This window comes from Stegastes partitus, unplaced genomic scaffold, assembly GCF_000690725.1.
Source record: "Stegastes partitus isolate 25-593 unplaced genomic scaffold, Stegastes_partitus-1.0.2 Scaffold90, whole genome shotgun sequence".
NCBI lineage: Eukaryota > Metazoa > Chordata > Actinopteri > Pomacentridae > Stegastes > Stegastes partitus.
In genome coordinates, this window is record NW_007577821.1 from 865,193 (window position 1) to 885,276 (window position 20,084).

The 20,084-nt window shown below is 40.3% G+C and overlaps 2 protein-coding genes across 4 annotated transcripts in view; one reads left to right on the forward strand and one right to left on the reverse strand.

Moving 5' to 3' along the window:
- Positions 1 to 6,703, reverse strand: part of LOC103353959 (guanine nucleotide exchange factor VAV3-like) — a 55,969-nt gene extending 49,266 nt beyond the window's left edge. For all 3 annotated transcript variants that reach the window (XM_008277167.1, XM_008277168.1, XM_008277166.1), the window contains exons 1-2: positions 6,382 to 6,703; positions 2,777 to 2,893 (exon numbers count right to left, since the gene is read on the reverse strand). In XM_008277167.1, the coding sequence (XP_008275389.1) occupies positions 2,777 to 2,893; positions 6,382 to 6,585 (321 nt within the window). In that variant the 5' untranslated portion in view covers positions 6,586 to 6,703. The remainder of the gene's footprint in view (positions 1 to 2,776; positions 2,894 to 6,381) is intronic.
- Positions 6,704 to 9,764: 3,061 nt separating this feature from the next.
- Positions 9,765 to 19,490, forward strand: dcaf8 (DDB1 and CUL4 associated factor 8). The gene is made up of 13 exons (XM_008277169.1): positions 9,765 to 10,000; positions 10,481 to 10,554; positions 10,653 to 10,748; positions 11,036 to 11,676; positions 12,252 to 12,392; positions 12,527 to 12,621; positions 12,951 to 13,061; positions 13,211 to 13,341; positions 13,925 to 14,032; positions 14,256 to 14,386; positions 14,583 to 14,702; positions 15,124 to 15,240; positions 15,965 to 19,490. The coding sequence occupies exons 2-13, from the start codon at positions 10,518 to 10,520 to the stop codon at positions 16,070 to 16,072; spliced, it is 1,836 nt and encodes a 611-aa protein (XP_008275391.1). The 5' UTR covers positions 9,765 to 10,000; positions 10,481 to 10,517; the 3' UTR covers positions 16,073 to 19,490.
- Positions 19,491 to 20,084: the final 594 nt, after the last annotated feature.

Consider the following 20,084-nt stretch of genomic DNA (forward strand, 5'->3'; position numbering starts at 1 on the left):
AGCTACAAAGAGGCAGCGGTGTCAGAGTTACAAAAAAGCACCTTTAAATGAATTTATTCTACCTGGATTAGGTTAAAATATGTATATATATAATACTGATAACTGGAAAATGTTGAATATCACATCAAATAATTGACCAGACAGAAAATCAGTCAATCCCCAAAATAAAGTAGGCCCTGGGGGAGACACCCAGAACTTCATATGTTCTTTACCTCCATGAAGGAGTTTACATTTTCAGTGCTCTCTGTCTGTCTGTCTGTCTGTCTGTCTGTCTATTTTAATGACAGCTAGTGAACAGGTGGAGCATGGGCAAAGGACAAACCCAGTAAATGTTCTTGTTTGCAGCTCAAGCCCTGCAGCGCCACCAGTGGGACAGAGCTTTTGCAGAGGTCTGCAGTCTACGTTCTCGTCTAATTACTGCTAATTCCGTAACCTCTCAATGGAGGAAGACTAGCTGTTTCCCCTTTCTCGCCTTCATGTTAAGGTGACCTAGTAGACTGCTGACAGTAGCCTCATATTTACCGTGCAGACACGTGGTGGACATTTTGCCAGGAAGCCAATAACATTATTTCCCCATATGCCAAAAACAAATAGTCATCTTTTAACATAAAATACAATTCCCTGTTCACCTGAATTTAGTAAGCAAATATTTAGTTTTTTTTAAATGCAGTCAAGAGGTTGATATTATTTTATTTTGGAGTAATAAATAAACACACTGTTGCCTCTTCCTTTCGTCTCTCTGGCCTCCAGCCTGACCGTGGTGAAGCCAGCAGTAACTCAGCAGAGGAATGTAGGTTAGAGAACTCTCATTAGATATTCGGTGAACTAATGCTCAATCTATGGGCAGAGTTGGCACAACTCTACCCCAAGTGGATTAGACTGGCAGAGATTTGAGATGTTCCCTTGGCAAATAAGGAAGAGATTGAGCATTTCGTGTTCAGCTGTACAGCACTTGTTGGAGCCAATCCAACCCAGCTGCTGAACCTGCAGACACCCATATTTCTAACTAATTGTGAAAAAAAAAAACATAATGATGCAGTGCAATCTTCCCCTCCGGAAGCTTGTTTGTTTGATGGACAACCCTTGACCATGACTGAGATTATGCAGCCTGGCTTGGATGTCCTGTACATATTTGCAGGCAGCGCCTCCCCTGTGGGATTATCAGCAGCCAGATTAACTGGAAGCTTCTTTACAACACAACACACTGAACTGAAAGAAGTCTGTGTGGGAAACTGCACACAAAGTTCAATATGCACTTAGTCATAGTCCCACCTCTGTCAGTTCTCTGCAGGGAGATGAAATCAATTTTCTAATTATGCATAGTATGTATAATTATGCAAGATGTTCCTGAATGAAATAGTCCCTCTGTGCTTTTGTCTCTGTAGAGTCTAACCTCGCTTTTTCATTTTCATTAAAATTTGCTGACACATGCTGTACCAAACTACACCTGACATTTTCTAAACTCAAAATACCTCATAAATGATTTATAATACACAAAATAAATACTCTGACAAAATATTTGAATATAAAAATAACCCTAGTTAAGCTTAATAAAGCTCTGGCTCAGTCTTTACATAAACAAATACATACAGACTAATACACAGACTCCAAAAGCTAAATGCTTAAGAAACAAATAATGCCGTATTTTCCTGTGAATAGCCTCTAAATGCCCAGACAACTCCTACTGCTCCAAGGCAAAGTTGTGCACCAAACGCACTAAACTAAGGAAATGTGGAAAAAAAGGGCTGCTCAGAGTGAGTGTGCTGTCTTCAGCAGAGTTTTTCATAAAAAGGCTCCAGTGCTGCGAGCGACAGTCCACAGAGGAGCTCGGCGGAGCGCACTACAAACCCACTGACCTGGTAACACTGTGTACACAAACTGAAGCCAGCTCCCACAATAACACAGCAGTAAAAAGAAGTCAACTAATCCCTTCACAAGTGCACAGTAAAAATGCAGTCAATGGATGGACAAATACTGAATGCTTTCAAACTCACACAGAGAAACACAAGCCTCGTCTCCATCAGGTGAAGAGGAATCTTTCATCTGACTGGTTCTATATCACAAAGGTCTTCATTGTGAAAACCTCAATGTGCAACTGGATTTATAGACAGTTTGTGAAGTTAGAGCAGACCAAATGGATTTCAGCACTGATGCAGTGACGACAACTCACTGAACTTTTGGTGATTTCCATTTTATGTTTTTTTTTCTCTCTCTTTACACACGATTATATCACATAGTATCATCTGCAAAAACCTCACTTGTTTACGCACTTCAGATTTTGCTTGAGAGTCTTCAATTCAGAATATTAAGCTTTTCTCAAAAAATTTTATTTTTAATTCATGTTATTTTGTTGTTTTTTAACAAAGTAGTTTTTTCTCCTTGTGCTCTAAGCAACATTTTTGTGACTTCTTTCATGACTTGTGAGGAGTTTGGACAACAAAAACTAAATGTTCACATATTTGCATCTCAAAATGTTATTATTCCTAATTCCATCCAATTCCGCCATCATCGCTCAGCTCTGACAGTGTAAAGCATATAATGTGCTTGCTCAAACCGACTTCCTTGTAAAACAACTTATAAAGGTACAAGATCCCTAAAAGCTTATAGACTTTTATAAATCACTGCAGATAAAGTAGGCAACTAATAGAAAAAAAATAGAAAAGACCAGAAATAAAGAGAAAAGAATAATTTTGACAGTTGTTGGAAAATGTCATCACATATCAAATCAGATTCGTTGTGCAGCGACGGAAAACCATCGTGATGAACGGGGGTTTACCTTTACAAAGTCTCGAACATCAAAGAGATCGAAGGCTTCAAACAGGTCACTTTTTTTCATCCCAAACACACTGCAGCAAGAAGTCAGGAAAGTCCGAATGTTCTTCAAGCACAGGAACTGGAAAGGCAAAATTAATATAGCACTTAGAGCCACTGGTGTATTTTTTTTAAATCAACTATCATGTTAGGGCCAAAATGTTAATTAAATCATCAAATTTGTGGAATAACATGAATAGATGTGTTCACCCAAACACAAAAAAATAATAAAAATCTCTCTGTGTGGCTAGTAACACTGAGAAATTGTCCTTGTGTCTGTCTTTGGTAAAGATGCATTTCTATACACCATTAACCCAAAAGTAGTGTTGTTTAACTGTACCAACCTTAATTTGAAGTAAAATTAAAGTGTGTGTACCCAAACTAAAACCTTGTGAAGTCTATGAAAAACAGTGAAATAGTGGTGAAATCAGTAGTCAAAAAACTACTAATAACTGGGATTTATTCATGGCAACAGTCACAGAAAAAATCAGCAGTGTTGACTGGAAGTATTTGACCAAAGGAACAGCCCCTATGTTCTGCAGAACTGTCGACAGCGTGGTCTGTGGTTGTCCAGATTAACAGTGATACTGTTTTAGGAGAGAGAAGTTGCTACTCTATGTTTCTAAAAGAATCTGTCATCATATGAGCAGCACAAACAAGCCCAAACAGATGTAACTCTATTGCAGCAGCACACAGATAATCTCAAAAACCAGACAGAAAGAAACACTGTCATGATTTGCATAATACACACTAATAAAGTATCTTTAAACTTGAACAGTGTGTGTGTGAGCTTAACCTATTAATCCTATTTTATCCTACATAAACTTGTATTTACAAATTTGTGAAAGCACAGAGATTTTAAAGTTCCTTTTGAAAATGTGAAGTTCCTTTTGAAACTCTGCAAACTGAAAGTGAAAACTAACAGTTTGACAGTGTGAAATGAAGTCGCTAGTCGTGTCCTAGGTTGGTGTCACTTCCTCTTAGGATCTACGTATGTTTCAGTGGGAAGACTGCAGTCAAACAGCTTTCAGAAAGATAACAGGCTTCTGGTTATGGTGCAGGGTCTGGGCAGTGCTTTCACCACTTCTACTGAAAAGCTTCCTCACACGGTGCTGAAAATATCCATTGAAGTAATAAAGGTGCTGTCAACATTGGCCTTTTCATGCACATTATTTAGTGATGACTAAATCAGAAACTGCATATGTGACTTTTTTTTTTCGCAAACACAAGATTCTTGAGAACAGATAGGTTTGTTTTTATCACATCAGCTCATCGTGGAGACGCCTGTAATCACTCCACCGCCCCCCGGGGCCCCGCTAGTCTGCGGAGGAAGTGCATGAACATGAAGGCTTTGCACCACCAGAAGCCTTACTCATAGCGCCGCTGCACATTCACGTGTGCATTTTTAGATTGGAATTTTAAAAAAAATAGAAACTGGTGGTCTCACTGGTGAAAAACTACACAGTGTAATACTGTTAAAGCGCTGATGTTTCTACGTACTTCTGTATTTTTGGACTGAGGGTTTAGGATTATTTAAACGAGGCCTGTGATTTGCTTATCCGGCGTTCTTTTCTGGTTATTTCAACGTCGGACCACGTTCTGCTCATACATATGGAAGTTCTGCAGTGTTTATCTGTTTTTGACTAGCAGTCAATCTAATTTATCTGAAAAAATAACTAGTGTATAAAAAACAGAGAAGACATTTAGTGCATATTTGATCCATACATTTTATTATCAGCACCATTGATTTGCAAGTGCACAAGGGCCCAACATACTCTACGATCAAAATAGCACTTATGGGCACATTTTCATCACAGTACACTGCACTATTGTCCTCCAGTCCATTACCTTTATGCCCTTACTTCCATTTCTAAGATCATCGGTCACAAGGACACAATGAAAGTGCCATTTAAAATCTGGAGCCCACTGTCACGTCTTTCTCATCCGTACTCAGACGGCCTATAGCTGCAGGCTATGACTATCCACTGCTTGGCACAGTACGCCCTGGGTTTGCTTTCACTGTCCATCAAGATAAAAGACAAGTGGATGTGCGCTGTCAGAGCACATACAGAACTCAGCAGTTTATAGAGCAGAATGCAATTTTAACCTTATAAAATTAGCTGCACATTATTTCTTAACCAGCTATTTTGAAGCCATGTCTCTATTAGGGGTGGCAGTTTGTTGTTAAAATGAAAAAAGTTGTACATTGAATTATTTTGAAGGAATCTGTGGTAATGCATCATTTATATTTCCTATGTCAAAAACTATGTAAAGTCTGAAATGTATTTGAATGTGCTTAACATCAGGGTCTTTCTATAGTGTTGTTTTCATGGGTCCTTTTTTATCTTAATAAGCTGTCAGACTTCTAAGAAGGCGCAAAGATCTAATCACTTGCAATGATGCCTTCGTACGCTGCTGCACAGGAAGCCTCACACATACAGTGACATATTACGCAAAGGCAGAATTATCCGTTTTTGTCAACCACAACAGCTTTTAATTGAGGCATCTAAGCAGATATCCCATTATAAACAAGTGCCTCAGTGAAATGAAGAAATATGCCTTTCATAACAGTACTTTTTATTAATTTGTTTATTTCATTTAATGTTACAGTAACACCTATCATTTAAGAAAATCTCCTCTATCTCTTCTTCATGAACATTCTGCACAAAATAGTGATTTGTAGTAGAAAATGCATTTCAGTGGCGAAATGTTAAATGGCTTAATTCTCAGTCATAAGCAAACTATAAGCTGCTGCTAAATTGTATGAGTTTAACCAAGGGGTGGATCAAAGAGAGGATTTTATCAGGCCTCTCCAGTGGCAGCCAGAAGAATGACTACACGGGTGAGGAGAGGTCAAATCTTGGATCATTTCTTTAGGTTTCATAGACAAGAAACATTCAACACTTTCTCACTTATACAAGACTTTGACTGCTGATATGGAGACAGGACACAGCGAGCCACTTTTGACCATTCAGAGGAAGTAGCGTGGTGAAAACACCTGTCAGAGGTAAATGCATGGTTTTAAAATGTACGGTGACACCTTGATGTGCACACCCAGCGTTCAAGGTATGGATTCAGACAGTCAGATATAAGTATGTGTGGGAGGGATGGGAGATGATCACAAGCATAGTTTAAGTTACACATCTATGCAGTTCATTTTGAAATCACAGACAATTTTGTTCAAATATATACTATTTCATCTTTACTTTTAGGAACACTGGAAACAACCAGACTTCTGTTCTCAAACTACTGCAGTGAAAACTATGATGTGCTCATGTGCTTTCCACTCTGATCCTTGGTGGTGTGTTTATGTTCATCTGAGGCATCTTTTATTTCCTTCAGTTGAAAAGCAGCTGTCAACCTGTGGCTGCCCTCCTCCACTAACCCTAAACCAGACGAACTGACACTGGAGCTCCTGTTGTTAACTGGGATTGACTAGTCTGAGCTCTCTTTGACATCTAACACTACAGGTTAGCATTAGCCTCCAGCTTTTAGGTGTGAACACTTTCATGTTCTCAGTGTTTTGCAATTCAACTCAAGTTGCTTTAACAGAACAAATGAGCAGCCTACCTGGGACATCTGCGGCCTCAGGTTGATCTCCTTCAGGTTGATGGTGTGGGGTTTCAGGTTGTTGAGCAGCTGGCACAGCAGTACCCCGTCCCGCAGGGTTTGCGCCAGGTCGAACACCTGCGCAGTGTCCGCGGTCACCCGGTGGTTGGCGGGCAGCACGTTGCAGCTGATCAGCCACATCGCACACTGCCTCCAGTACTCCATGCTGGCGGTGGAAACAGAAGGTCAGTGCCAAAAGTGAGAAGTTCTCCCTTACTGTAAGTGTGTGCACGACATGACAGGCAGGCTGAGTCGTCAGCTCGTCCCTCCAGACTCCCGCATCGCCTCTGAGCAGCGGCGCAGCTGCGGCGGCTTATGAGCGCAGCGCTGCTGGGGGCGGCTGCTCTGAAACCCCCTCTGTCTCTGGCAACTTCCCCTTCCTTCTTCTGTCATATTTCCACGAAGGTCGTCCTCAACAAAAAATCTTTTCAAAACTCAAAGTATCTGCTCTATCTTTAGAAATTAGTTACCGGGGTGTTGACCTGCAGGATCTACTGGAGCTATCTGTGGCTTCACACGCTGCGTCCTGTTCTGTTGTTCTGTTTTTGGCACATCAGAGAAGTGTCCCATCAACTGTCGCTATGTCTGAGCTTGTCATAGGTGCACTCATTACAAATACAATCCCAGTTTTCATATATATATTGAGACAGCTTTTAAAGAAAATGAAATGTCCACTTAACAAGCTCCACTGAGTTTGAGGAAACGGTCTTCAGGTTCCTTGATGAGTCAGTGATAAACACAAACACAAGTCCTGAAGCTACTCCTGAAAATGAAGTTGTTCCAAATGTTAATTAAAAGCCATTTTGTGTGTCCCTGCTTAACGACCATAATAAGGATTTAAAATAAAGAAATAAAAATTGTAAAAAGTTAAAGATTTTAAAAACTAACTTGTTGCAGTTTGCTTTCTGAATAAATCTTCAGTAGTTTTATGTTTATGTCCCTGTAGTAGCATTAAAAAATTTACTTAATTCATCAACAAAATTGTTGATGACAAATTTTTGTTTGTTTGCTTGTTTTAGAATAGAATAGAATAGAATAGAATGCCTTTATTGTCACTATACACATGTACAATGAGATTAAGAGCAGCTCCTTCAGTGCAACATAGAATAAAGAACAAAATAAAGAGAGAGAGAGAAAAAAGCTGCAGTTGTTTATTTTAGTGCACAATATTTAAACCATTAAAAGCAACATCAACCAAAAATTTAAACTGACCCACAAATTAGAAATCGACATGAAAAGCCCTCTCTAGCTGAGCAGATTTGTCAAATGAAACTTGAATCATTCTTATCTATAGTTTGCTAAACTGAAGAGCAGGATGGGCAGATTGCACTGCTCAATACAACCAACAGTAGCTGTGTGCAGCAGCACAACATACTCCCTCAACTGCATCAGCAAGTGTAGCCTTAACTCAGTTCACTGGTGGTTATATCACAGCTGAAAATATTCCCCAGTGTATTGCTTTAGTGGAATTTGCGGAAAATGGACTTGATTCTGTCCATAAAATGTTCTGTGTAGATATATTTGTTTGGCCTACAGGTCCTCTAACACACTCTTTTAACTGTATTATTAGGTTACTGCAACTTGAATTTAGTTTTAAATCAGTGAATGTTTCAATTTGTTGATGGATAACCAACCGTATTGTGTCAGCCCACTCATCAAAATAATGTCTGCAACTTAGAAGTTTTATCTAAATCATCGAATCAGAATTTTCATTTTGTAAATATGCATTTAAGTAAATGGTGGGAATAAGTTTCCTGAATTGCTTTTTAGAATGTGTTTCTCCACCACGTGTCATTTCATAGTTTTGACATATTTTGAAACTGGTGGCAGCAAGTAAAATGATCCTTTCAGCTGATCAATCAACTAAATATTTCAGCACTTCTTCTTTCATTTACATAGAAGGTGTGACAGAAAATTATTGGACGTTGGTTGCTGACAGTTCAACAGCCACGCAGTCATGAAGTACATCAGAGTGTTGCCTAGCGTCTCAATGCTGTATGAGAAAAGCAACACTTCAACTGACCTGTTATCTTTCTTTTCATAGGTGGGTTTCTAGCTCCAGTCCAGTGCCCTCTGTCACACAATGAACCTTGAACCTAACATCAAGTTCTTGGCTAAAATGGTAAAAACTCCCATTTATTCCTTCAGCATGAAACCTTTGTCATGCTGAAGGATGAGTATGGGGAGCAACTAATGTCCCGTACATGTGTCTATGAGAGTCACAAAGCTTTCAGAATGGGGCGGTATAATGTGGAGGAGGACCAAAATCAGGATGTCCCTCAATAACAAGAGCTTGTGCCAACATCCTGAAGGTCAAGAAACTGGTGCGGAGTCATCGCAAACTGATGATCAGAATGATGGCTGAGTGACTGAAATTAAATATGGAGTCTTATTGAAACAGTTTATTGTTATTTATGTGCCACAGTAACCTTTCCCTCACAGCCTGTCACTCACAGCTGACTTCCATGTGCATTACAAGCAGGTGACTGCAATGTTGGGTCTTTTCTGGGAGACTGGGACCCAATAGTCATAAATATAACAACATCTAGAACAATCACTGGATCTAAAAGAGGCAGAGAGAATACATCCTGCTGCCATGGGAATTACTGTGAATCACTGCCATTAAGTCTGTGATATAAACAAAGGAAGGAAGCTACGGGATCCCACAGTTTGTCAGTCTAAATGAGGGAGCCATATGTTTCCCTATACACTGATCAGGCTTATCTTGTAGCAAGCAAGTCAAACACTTGCTCTCTTGCATTCTGCTGAACCAGATTTTGCATTTTCTTCATCAGTTTATGGAGGAAATGTATTATTTATATGTAAAGGAAAACACAAACTTCTAGTATGATGGTGACAAATTAAAATAAAATTAAATATAATGTAGTCAAACTTTCAGGCATCATGTACTGGTTTCAAACATTTATTCTCCTATATATTTTGTTCTCTCATTTGACGTTATCCCGGCTAAGTCAACGAGTCAGCGCCCGGAAGTGGTTTTTCAAAATAAAAGAACCTGCTTCTTTTGTTGTTTTTTTTGAGAGGGGGACATAAACTCGCTGTGGCTATGAACTGTGTTTGTTGAACATGTTTTCTATTACAGACTCAGTAGGTGTTTACTGTTCACCGATTTTCTTTTTACTATTGTAATTATTGTCGTCGTCTTCTTCTTCTTCTTCTTCTTCTTCTTATTATTATTATTATTATTATTATTATTATTATTATTATCATTATTGTAAGACTCGCGGTTCTTTAGTAACAACCAGGGAGGAAATAAAAAAATAAATAAAAAAATAAACAGCAAGCGAGCACGACACCGGAAAGGGAACCACGAAAAAAAAAAGAAGCTGAACCGTCAAAACATAAACAGTCAACCTTGTGTGAACGCAGCTAGCTCGTTTTATAGTCTGCCTTTTAAAAGCTCTGTACACCCATCCCTAATGTTGTGTCTTCTCCGTCTGAGAATTCCTAGTCGAGGCACTTAGCTCATTTGCTAAGCAGCGAGGTGGAGAGAAAAAAAATCTGCAGTAAAGATTAGGACTAAACTAAGAAGTACGCCTCGTCGGGCCTTCGAGTAGAGGTAACGCTTGCTATGCTAGTTAGCGAGTAGAGCAATGTTGGCCGCTTGCTCGCATCTTGACAACCAGCTGGTTTAGTCGTTCAACACAACTGACAGCTGTATTCTAGCTTCGGTGTTTTTTAGCCTCACACATGCTAGCTAGCATTAGCTGACGCTAGCACCAGTGTCACGTAGTCGAGCAATCGCAGTGATACAAAGGACAATGCACTATTAAACACCTCAAAGCAAATCAGGGCAATATCCAGGCCTGTGAGACCGCTAGCCAGCCAGTTAGTTTGTTTAGGTTGTTAAATGCAGCGGTGTGTAGCTAGTAAGGTTAGCCTGCTCTTTAGTTTGGAAGCTACGAGGCAGTAATTGACAGTAGTTCATTGAGTGCAGCCTGTGATGTCATATATGCATATTAGCTGTCTATTGGTGTTGTGAGCAGTGTGCAGTTTGTCCAGTTAGTAACTTTAATATTGCTTCTGTGTGCCACGAAAGGTTCTACTTCGGGTCGACGCAGGACAAAGGAAACGGAATGGCTGAGGCTGACGGCAAATCCACTGTGCTTAACGGTGAAGGCTCAGGGCTAGAAAACACTGACCATAACAGTGCAAGCTGTCCTGCTCTTTAGCGCTGAGAGTTAATCAGAGCAAATGTTTGGTTTTGCTAGGTGGCTCTGAGGAAAACACGCCTGGAGAAGATCAACAGAAGGAGCGGGATGCCTCTGGAAGCAAAGAGGGACAAACAGAGTCTTCCTCTCAAGATGGTAAGCATCCCTTTGTGGTTACAGCAGGTCCTTATGACGTGTATGTTGGTAAGGTTTTTTAATGGGGTAGAAACTTTGCTGAATTATATGTTGAATCGCGATTGTTAGCAGCCTACTGTAATTTAACAGGGATGTGTTTATATATTTAATAAATTAAAATGTAATGGTGGTTATTTTGGTTGTTGTTTTTTTTGTAATTTGCATATGCAGCACATGTTGGCCTTTTGTTGAATCTCCCATTGAGAGCGTGTTGCCTTAACCTTATCCTGGCCTCGCTATTTCTGTAGCTCCCAAAGAAACAGCAGAGGCATCTGGAGACAAACCTATGCCAGACGTGGAAGGAGAGACCGGGACAAACCGAGAGGGAGAGGAGGATGAAGACACAGACAGCATGGATGGCAGTGGCCTCTACTCCTTGACTGAGGATGGTGAAAGGGAGAGTGAGGGAGGGAGACGAGAGAAGGCCAAGGAAAAAGATGGTGGGCAACGGGCAGCTAGAAAGAGGAACCGACCTGGCGGTGGCAACAACCACTCCTCCAGCTCAGATGAAGATGACGATGAGGATGAAGAAGAAGAACAGAAAGATGATGAAGACGATGATGAGGCTATGGAGGCGTGGTTGGGAGCAGAGCTTCGTGACCTGCGTGGCCCTGTATGGCGGGCAGTACCCTCGCTGCGCTCCAGGGAGATCGGAAGGGACTCGCACCAGTTTGTGAGGCGGGTGTGTGGAGCCCGAGGCCTCGTGCAGAGGCTGGAGCTCCAGGGCCGCTTAGAGAGGCACACAGGCTGCGTCAACACGTTGCACTTCAACCCCTCTGGCACACGCTTGGCATCAGGCAGCGATGACCTGCGAGTGGTGATCTGGGACTGGGCCATCCGTCGTGCTGAGCTGGAGTTTGACAGTGGACATAAGAGCAATGTTTTTCAGGTGAGGGAGAGTGATAGGATTATAACTTGTGATTATTTTCAGAATCAGTTAGTACTTCTAGTTTTTCAATAAAATATTAGCAATTAAAATGTCACAAAACATGAAAAATTGCCATGACATCATAATTTAGAGTTGTAAAAAGAAAAGCACCAATTTGTTATATTGTGAAGATTTGTTGCTTTTTTATACAGTCTAGGGTCACTTGATGTTTGGCATTCGTGCTCTGATTAAATTATGATTTTTTTTTTTTAATTCTGAACAGTTGTTCAGTTTTCTGTCATTTAAATATTTTGACAATTGAATTGTTTCAGCTTTAAAGTGCAAATAAGCAGATTAGATTTCCGGAATTTGATCATATCAACAGAAAGCATTTTCCTACTTTAGAATAAAGGACTACAGTTATTTCATGGCAGGAAGAAGTAATGATCAGGGTTAATGATTATTTCACATTAATCAATGCCAAATGCAAATTCTTGCAGGACAATAGAGTGAAGATTGACATGACTAAGAAAGTGACCAATCAAAGTAAATTGTGGTCATAAATTTAAAATGAGTTCTCCCTCTAATTTATATAGGCAAAGTTCCTGCCTCACAGTGGAGACTCCACCTTGGCCATGTGTGCTCGTGATGGTCAGATCAGAGTGGCAGAGCTTTCTGCCACACAGCGCTGCAAGAACACAAAGCGGGTTGCACAGCATAAAGGGGCAGCACACAAGGTGAGTGTTGGGTGGGTGTGCGGTGAGAATGTCTGTCCTGCAAACTGCAGGAGTATCCAAGGCTCCCATCGCCTGATATTGAATTACAGTTCTAATTCAGTGTATCTGAGTGTTTATTGTATCTTTTCTTTCAGCTGGCCCTTGAGCCAGATTCCCCCTGCTCCTTTCTGTCTGCTGGAGAGGATGCTGTGGTGTTTGGCATTGACCTGCGCTTAGACCGTCCTGCCAAGTAAGTGTTACCATCAAGTTTAAATGTGTTGAGGAAAGAAGCGCTACACATCCAAAACTGACTGTCTTGTGCAACACGAGGGTCAACAACATGAATAAACTGCATCAAAATATGTTTGAAGCTTGACTCCCTGACTGGCTGCACTGTGTAATGTTACACAAATATCCTGCATGAGTCAGTGGCGCTCTTCATCCACTTGTAAATACATTTCCTCTTTGCCAGTGCAATTTCCCTGTGTTTGCTACATGTCATTATCATTTTTTTATTACAGTGTTTGCTGTTGCCAATGCTTGTTTTTTTCTTTGTGTCTCCTTGCATCTGTGTGGCAGTAAACTGGTGGTAGTAAAGGAAGGTGATAAAAAAGTGGGGCTGTACACCATTTTTGTCAACCCAGCAAAGACACACCACTTTGCAGTTGGAGGGAGAGATCAGTATGTAAGGTATGAACCAAGTGCTCTTTATGTCACTAATAATGCAATGGGGTCCTGTGGAAACAGTACGATAGTCTTTGGCCACTTAGTTGTCTGATTTAGTCTTTAATTCTTTTTTTTTTCCTCTTCTCTCATTGTCCTCTTTTCCCTTTCATTAGGATCTATGACCAGAGGAAGATTAATGAAAATGATAATAATGGTGTCCTGAAAAAGTTTTGTCCTTCACATCTGGTATCCAGTGAGTCCAAAACCAACATAACCTGCCTTGTGTACAGTCACGACGGCACAGGTAAAAGAACTCACACAGTGAAAACGGTGTATGAAATGTGCGGCGTTTTAAGTACTCAGAGAACACTTATGTTATATTTACCGTCCTTCAAAAAGAAAGGTGTGGAACAGCACTCAGTCACCATGATGCATTATCAAATTTAGATTTGAATTCAGTTTGATTATCTTCATATAAATTCTCATTCTGATATGAACATGCCATGATAATAGAACTAAAAAGGATTCCTTGTATGGTCATTGCACCTTGTGCAACAAAATTAATAAATAACAATAATAATGGCAACACTTGATTCTTGATTCATTGTCTTTTAATTCCAAAACGTCTTCCCTTCTTAGCCCCCTGACACACCCAACATGAAATAGTGGTAACATTCAAATAGAACTACTGTCACTAAATCAAAGTCTTCAGGGTCCTCTCATCTTTGCATATCACCAGTGAAGTCAGATTTAGCACCAGTTCGGCAAATGTATCAACTATTAGGCTGAGCTTGTCTAAAAGATCTGTATATAGTCAATGGCCCAATGCCTCTGTGATATTAAAGGAAGTTAATCAAAAAAACGTTTAACCCTTTCTGTCTGTCCAGAGCTCCTGGCTAGTTACAATGACGAAGACATCTACTTGTTCGACTCCAACCACAGTGATGGGGCAGACTATCGTAGAAGATACAAGGGACACCGCAATAATGCCACAGGTAATAAATTCAGTCCCCAGGTACAGCAATAAAGCAGTGACCTTTGCATCTAGCCACAGTTCTAAAAATAAGACATATCAGATTTAGTCTAACTTTACAAGCATTTAGCTGACAGCAGGTCGTCATTCTGGCTGTTATCAAGTGACCACGTTTTCATACTTGAAGGGTAATTTTGAATTTCTGGAAAGTTCTCAGACTAACTCTATCATCCTGTATGTCACAGTGAAGGGGGTGAACTTCTACGGGCCGTGCAGTGAGTTTGTGGTCAGTGGCAGTGACTGTGGACACATCTACCTGTGGGACAAGTACTCTGCTCGCATCGTCCAATTCATGGAGGGAGACAGAGGAGGAGTGGTGAGTCAGAGTGGAAAGTACAACATGTGTGATTGGTGGACTGAGATTTTTGCTTTTCAGTACTTTTATTTTTATACATTCAACTACAACTTAAATACTGTTACCTTACTAAGTCTTGCTTTGGTTGGATTTAGGATTTGTATTCTGCAGTATAATTTTTTATAACAATCCTTCTCTCCACCCTGAACAACTACAGGTCAACTGTCTGGAGCCACATCCCCATCTGCCAGGCATGGCCACCAGTGGGCTGGACCACGACATTAAACTGTGGGCTCCTACAGCTGAAAGCCCCACAGGACTCAAAGGTCTAAAAGAGGTATTGTTTTTTTTTGTTTTTTTTTAAAGCATTCTGTTTTTTTTTTTTTACTCATTTTACTCACCACATTCACAGACAAAGGACTGCAAACAGTTCATGTGACGCTGCAACATAATTCACTCTGACTGATATTTACCAAACTAAAACTGAAAGTAAAGCTCAATGTGCCAAAACTTAATAATTCATTGTGCTGCAAAACTCTGTGCAGACAATGCTATGATATCTCTGGACTGTATTACATATTCAGAATGGCTATTTGGGGTGATTTTATCCTGCACATTTGATTTTATGTTACAAGCCCCACTGGTCTTCAGGTGTGTAGCTGTGGTCCAGTTTCTACAAACGCATCGCCGAGAGACATGTTTGGAAAGATGATCCCCACGTTCACAGCTTTACAAAGCGTTATGTTGTGTTTGTAAAGGTGATGAAGAAAAACAAGCGGGAGCGTGATGAGGACAGCGTGCGCCATGGCGACCAGTACGACACCCAGCTGCTGTGGTTCCTGATGAGACACATGAGGAACAGACGACCTCCAAGGGTGAGCTGTCAGATAGCTCGACAAACTCCAAAAACTTGGGGAAAACCAAGCACATGTGCTCAGAGAAGGTCCAACAACCTTCAAAAAACTCTTAAACTAGAAACATTCACATCCATTGATGAGTTTAAGAGTATCATAAAGAATACAGGAAAAGAGGAATGTGACTGTTTTTCTTTAGAGGCCACTGTCCTTGAATAGCTGTCGATCTGGTTTGTTGTTTTACCGTTCATTATTCATTTGTGTATCATGTATCTGTTTTATATTAGTTTTTTTGACTTTGTATGACTGCTACCTTGGCCAGAACTCTATTGTGAAAGAGATTTCTAATCTCAACGGGACTTTCTGGTTAAATAAAGGTTAAAAAAAAAACTTTAGGGAATGAATGTGTGATATATTTATGATACCTATGCACTTACTTCACACAAATTCAGTTTTAAACTATGTTCATAATGTAAACAGTTGTCATAAATTCTAACTTGGCACAAATTATTGTAACATGCTGCCTTCAACAAGAATGCGTAATTGTGCACTATGGCCACAGTCAAAGTCTTTTGGAAGAACGTGCAAAAGTAGCATTCCAGTGCGTTTACTTGTGATTTTGAACCGAAAATGTAGTTTCAAAGTTTTTTAAAGGACCAGGTTGGCAAGATGTTTTGATATTCTTTTAACCTGAATAATCTCATTCTTACTTGTCCTGCTGTTCCTTTCTCCCGTGTCAATGCAGGCCCGCCGTGAGGGTGCAGATGCAGACACGGATGAGTCCTGGAGCTCTCCAGATTCTTCAGATGAAGAGGAAGGAGGTCCAGACCATGTCCAGTGCATGTCGTCTTGAGCCACACATACATACTTACACTCATACAGATACACACACACACACACACACACACACACACACTCATACAGATGCATACACACATACATACACTCACTCTTTATTGCCCTTGAATTGATGCACATAGGCAAGCACTATTGACACACTGGCACACTCAAACACTGATGAGCCACAACCTTCTTTTTTTTTTTTACACACACATACAAACACAGATAAACACATACATTTACTTAAACATACTGTTGAAGCAGAGTGACAGAAATGCTTAACGCCTGGTTTCCCAGCAGTTATGAGTGTGCAAATGGCAACTACAGACTGCATACACACTTCCAGAATCCTGATTTTTTTTTTGAGAATTGTACAAAGAGGTTTAGTGAGTGCTTACATCCCTATAAACCACTTGGAGGCCCCTGCTTGTCCATACATTATCTATATGCTCTGCCTAGACCCAGAACAATGTACTGTGTGTGTATGGCAACAAGTACCTCCAACTTTAGACAACCTATAGTATACATCACCAGCACACAATCTCCCCTCTCTTAGTAACACACCTCTTGCTCTTGACCTTTCTGTGCTGATGAAGAGGGGTTCAGCAGGGAGCAAGGGCGTATGCTTATCTCCTCAAACCATCCCCTAAATGTGACTTCCTTTAAGATTTGAATTTTTATAGGGAGAGCCCAGTTCCCCTCACTCCATCTCCCCATACTGATTTTTTTTTTTTGGCTGTGAGCTTGAGCAGCTACTTGCATTTATCACACTTTTGCTCCCAGAGAACTACTAATTCTCTACATGCTGCGTTACCCTACATGCTGCCCTCAGCCACTCCCTCCACTCTTCCTTCCTTCATCAACCTCCCCCATCATCACTGAGTGCACTTTGAATCAGGGATGCTTTAGTTTGAGATACAGACAAAACGTGCGCTGAGTGTGTGACTTTGGGGGTGGAGCTGTTGAGAAGTTAACTTTATTTTTTCTTAAACTTTTTTGAGTCGGGGGAAATTTTTGCACTTGAGCGTTTCTTGACTGAGGAGAGGTGGTTTCCTTTGCGTCTACCAGCCTTTCCTCCTCTTTCTTCCTCCCTCACTCTCCATTCAGAAACTCATCTTTGACAGAAAGTCTATGGTTCACCTCTCACTGACCAGGAAAGTGGAGAGGTAGATGGTGTTCAGCGTGTATATAGGACTGATTTTGGGCTCTGTTGGGAAACAGTGGAATTTTGAAGAGCCAGAACCGACCTGGATCAATCCCATTTGAAACACTGCCTACCAGCCAGTTGGGATTGGGGTCATAAAGGGCTGCACTTGTTTATGTGGTTCCTAAAAGTAATAGTTCTACATTTGGGAATAATTAATTCAATTTCTTGCTTGTGGAAATAGCTTGTCTGGCTCAGGCAGTAGGAACGTCTCGATATCTTTTTTCTTGCCCCTGATCAAATCAGACTCATTAATACTTATTAGTATGCCAACTTCAAGTACTGTAGGTTAGGTGTTGTACCTGGTGTCTGGCTCTTACTTCTTAATATTGCAGTAACCAGAAGAGGTGTTCCTGGGACTACACTCTGACTTACCGGATGTATGTTGCCGGTACAGGCCTGCCATTGGCTGAACATTTCAGTTTCCATTCTCCCTCTCTTCCACTATCTTTGTGTTACCATTTTCTTTGCACCAGGAAACAACAACAGCCAACTCTGGACAGAAATCTACTGAAACTTTTGTTGAAGGTTTTGGCTTGTGCAGTAAGGCGGCCCTAATAGTTGTTTTCAGTAGATTATCCATTTTAATTACAGTGCTCATCTCCCTGCGTGCAAATGTTCCACCTCAAGAATTTCACCCATCACTATTTTGTGGACACACCAAAGCCACATACTTTGCTTAGCCCCACCCACAATGACCATGATTGGATTGAAGCAATATAAACAAAGCAGAGCATTTTTTTTTTTCTCCCCGCTACAGCAGAATGATAGTGTGTTGCAGCCAGACCGTTATGTTCTACAGAACAGGCTGGCTAAGCAGGACTGTTGAGACTGCAGGCTGGTCTGTGTTGGCAAGCAGAGAGCATTGAGACGGTTTGGCTAGTAGTGAGCCACCATGAGAATGTCTTCTTTGATGCTTAAGGACCTCTAGCCAGAGCTTCCATTATTGAAAAAAGCTGGCTTGGCCTTGGACAGTGGTCATATATCCAGTTGACATATGTTACAGAGCAGCAGTTGTGGCCCATATTCTATGTCTGTAGAAAATGGCGTTACCGGTGCAGGGAAAATGTCCACTGTGCTGAGTCTGTCATCAATTAACCAGTAGTTGGTGGATAATGCTGTCAGTGCTGAAGAAAATTATTGGAATTTGCATTCTGCTACAAATTGTGCTCTCCCTTTACGACACCTGTGACAGTAAACAAAGAATCGGGTTTAAGTCTGTGATGATACATATTGGTTTAAAACTGCCTTGATCGGCCCCAATCCCAGTCTCTGAGACCTGCTCAGGACATCCCTAGTCAGAAGGTATTTACATAACAGCACCTCTAATGCTTTTTGCAAGTTTTTGTGTTAAACTAAGCTGCCTGCCTGCTGGCGGTAGCTTTATGTTTTGCATAGCCTCACACCCCTGAGTGGTATCAATTTCCTCATCTAACTCTCAGCAATAGAGCGAACAAGTAAAAATGTCAAACTTCTTCTTTGTCCAAAGTCTCAAATCTGGATGAATTACGTTTTTTAGACAAACACTTGAGCCAGGTCGGGTGTTTGCAGCCAGCACACCTCTCTTGTGTGTGCTGTGTTGACATTGGCTCTAAGACGAGGATGGAGGGAGCGGCAGGGTCAATATGCTTGCCAGTCATTTGTTGTGTGAGAGCGATAAAGTCCAGCTTTTCTCATTTTCTATGAGAACTGTAGTTAGTTGAATTTATATGTACATATATAAATATATATTAAAAAAAATACTGTAAAAAAAAAAAAAAAAAAACTTTAGCAAATGCTGTTTGACTTAAAAAAAAAAAAAAAAGTCAAAACAGTTGATTGGTATTGATGCAGAGGTTTATATTCTATATGAGGACAAAGTACTTTTAAAATCCTGAGAAAAAAAAGTCTTGACATGTCCATTTTTGTTTGGTTTTTCCTTCTATGGCACCCCTCTGTTATGAACAGAACTGCTGTCATTGCAAGTATTAAGGTTTTGATTCTTTTTTTTCTTGTTCAAGAAAAAAAAAAAAAACAGTGTTTCCTTTCTAGATCTTAATCCATAATTTGAGACAATTCTATCCAGATTTTCCCACTGGCTACTTTTGGCATCTTGTATACATAATAAGGCTTTTGATGAACATTTTTTTTCCACCACTGCCTGATATTGCATTCTACCAGTTCAGTTGGAAATACGTACGATTCGTGCAATAAACAAAAAGACAATGCTCTTGATGTTGTCATTTTATGGTTGTGTTGAGTTGTGTTTGTTGTTACATCATGTGGGAATTCATTAACTCATTAGTGGCAGCAAAAGACTTTCATCTAATATCTGCTTAACATAAATGTTTACATTAACAGATGCTAAATTTACATTTCTAAAAGTTCATACCAGCACTAATGCCTTCAGGTTAATGCAAGACATATTGTCTGCCAATATCAGGTCATTTATTTTAAAGAGGCACTCTTGCACTTGAATTAAGTTGGGAGAGAGAGAGAGATAATTGTTTTAAAAAAATCAACAAAATCCAAGGGTCTAAACTATCCTGACTTTTAATGTGTAGTTTAGGTCAAATCTCCCAAAACACTGGCAAGTCCCAAAAGCAGCAGATCCTAAAATTACTATTTCATACTTAGATTAGATTAGATTAGATAGAACTTTATTGATCCCTTCGGTATAGGGTACCTCAGGGAAATTGCTTCAAAGCACAAAAACCATTGTACAACTGTGATATTATACCACAGCATTTTACAAGCGAATGTCGCTGTATGACTACAGATAAGCCGGGTGGATTCTCTAGTCAGATCTATTCACCCCATGAATTTACTGAAAAACTGCCAT

Excerpts from the sequence above, each read along its gene's own strand:
- dcaf8 (XM_008277169.1), top strand. The coding sequence starts at position 10,518 with ATGGCTGAGGCTGACGGCAAATCCACTGTGCTTAACG. Across the intron at positions 10,555-10,652 it reads CAAATCCACTGTGCTTAACG|GTGGCTCTGAGGAAAACACG; the intron begins GTGAAGGCTCAG and ends TGGTTTTGCTAG. Across the intron at positions 14,033-14,255 it reads ACACCGCAATAATGCCACAG|TGAAGGGGGTGAACTTCTAC; the intron begins GTAATAAATTCA and ends TGTATGTCACAG.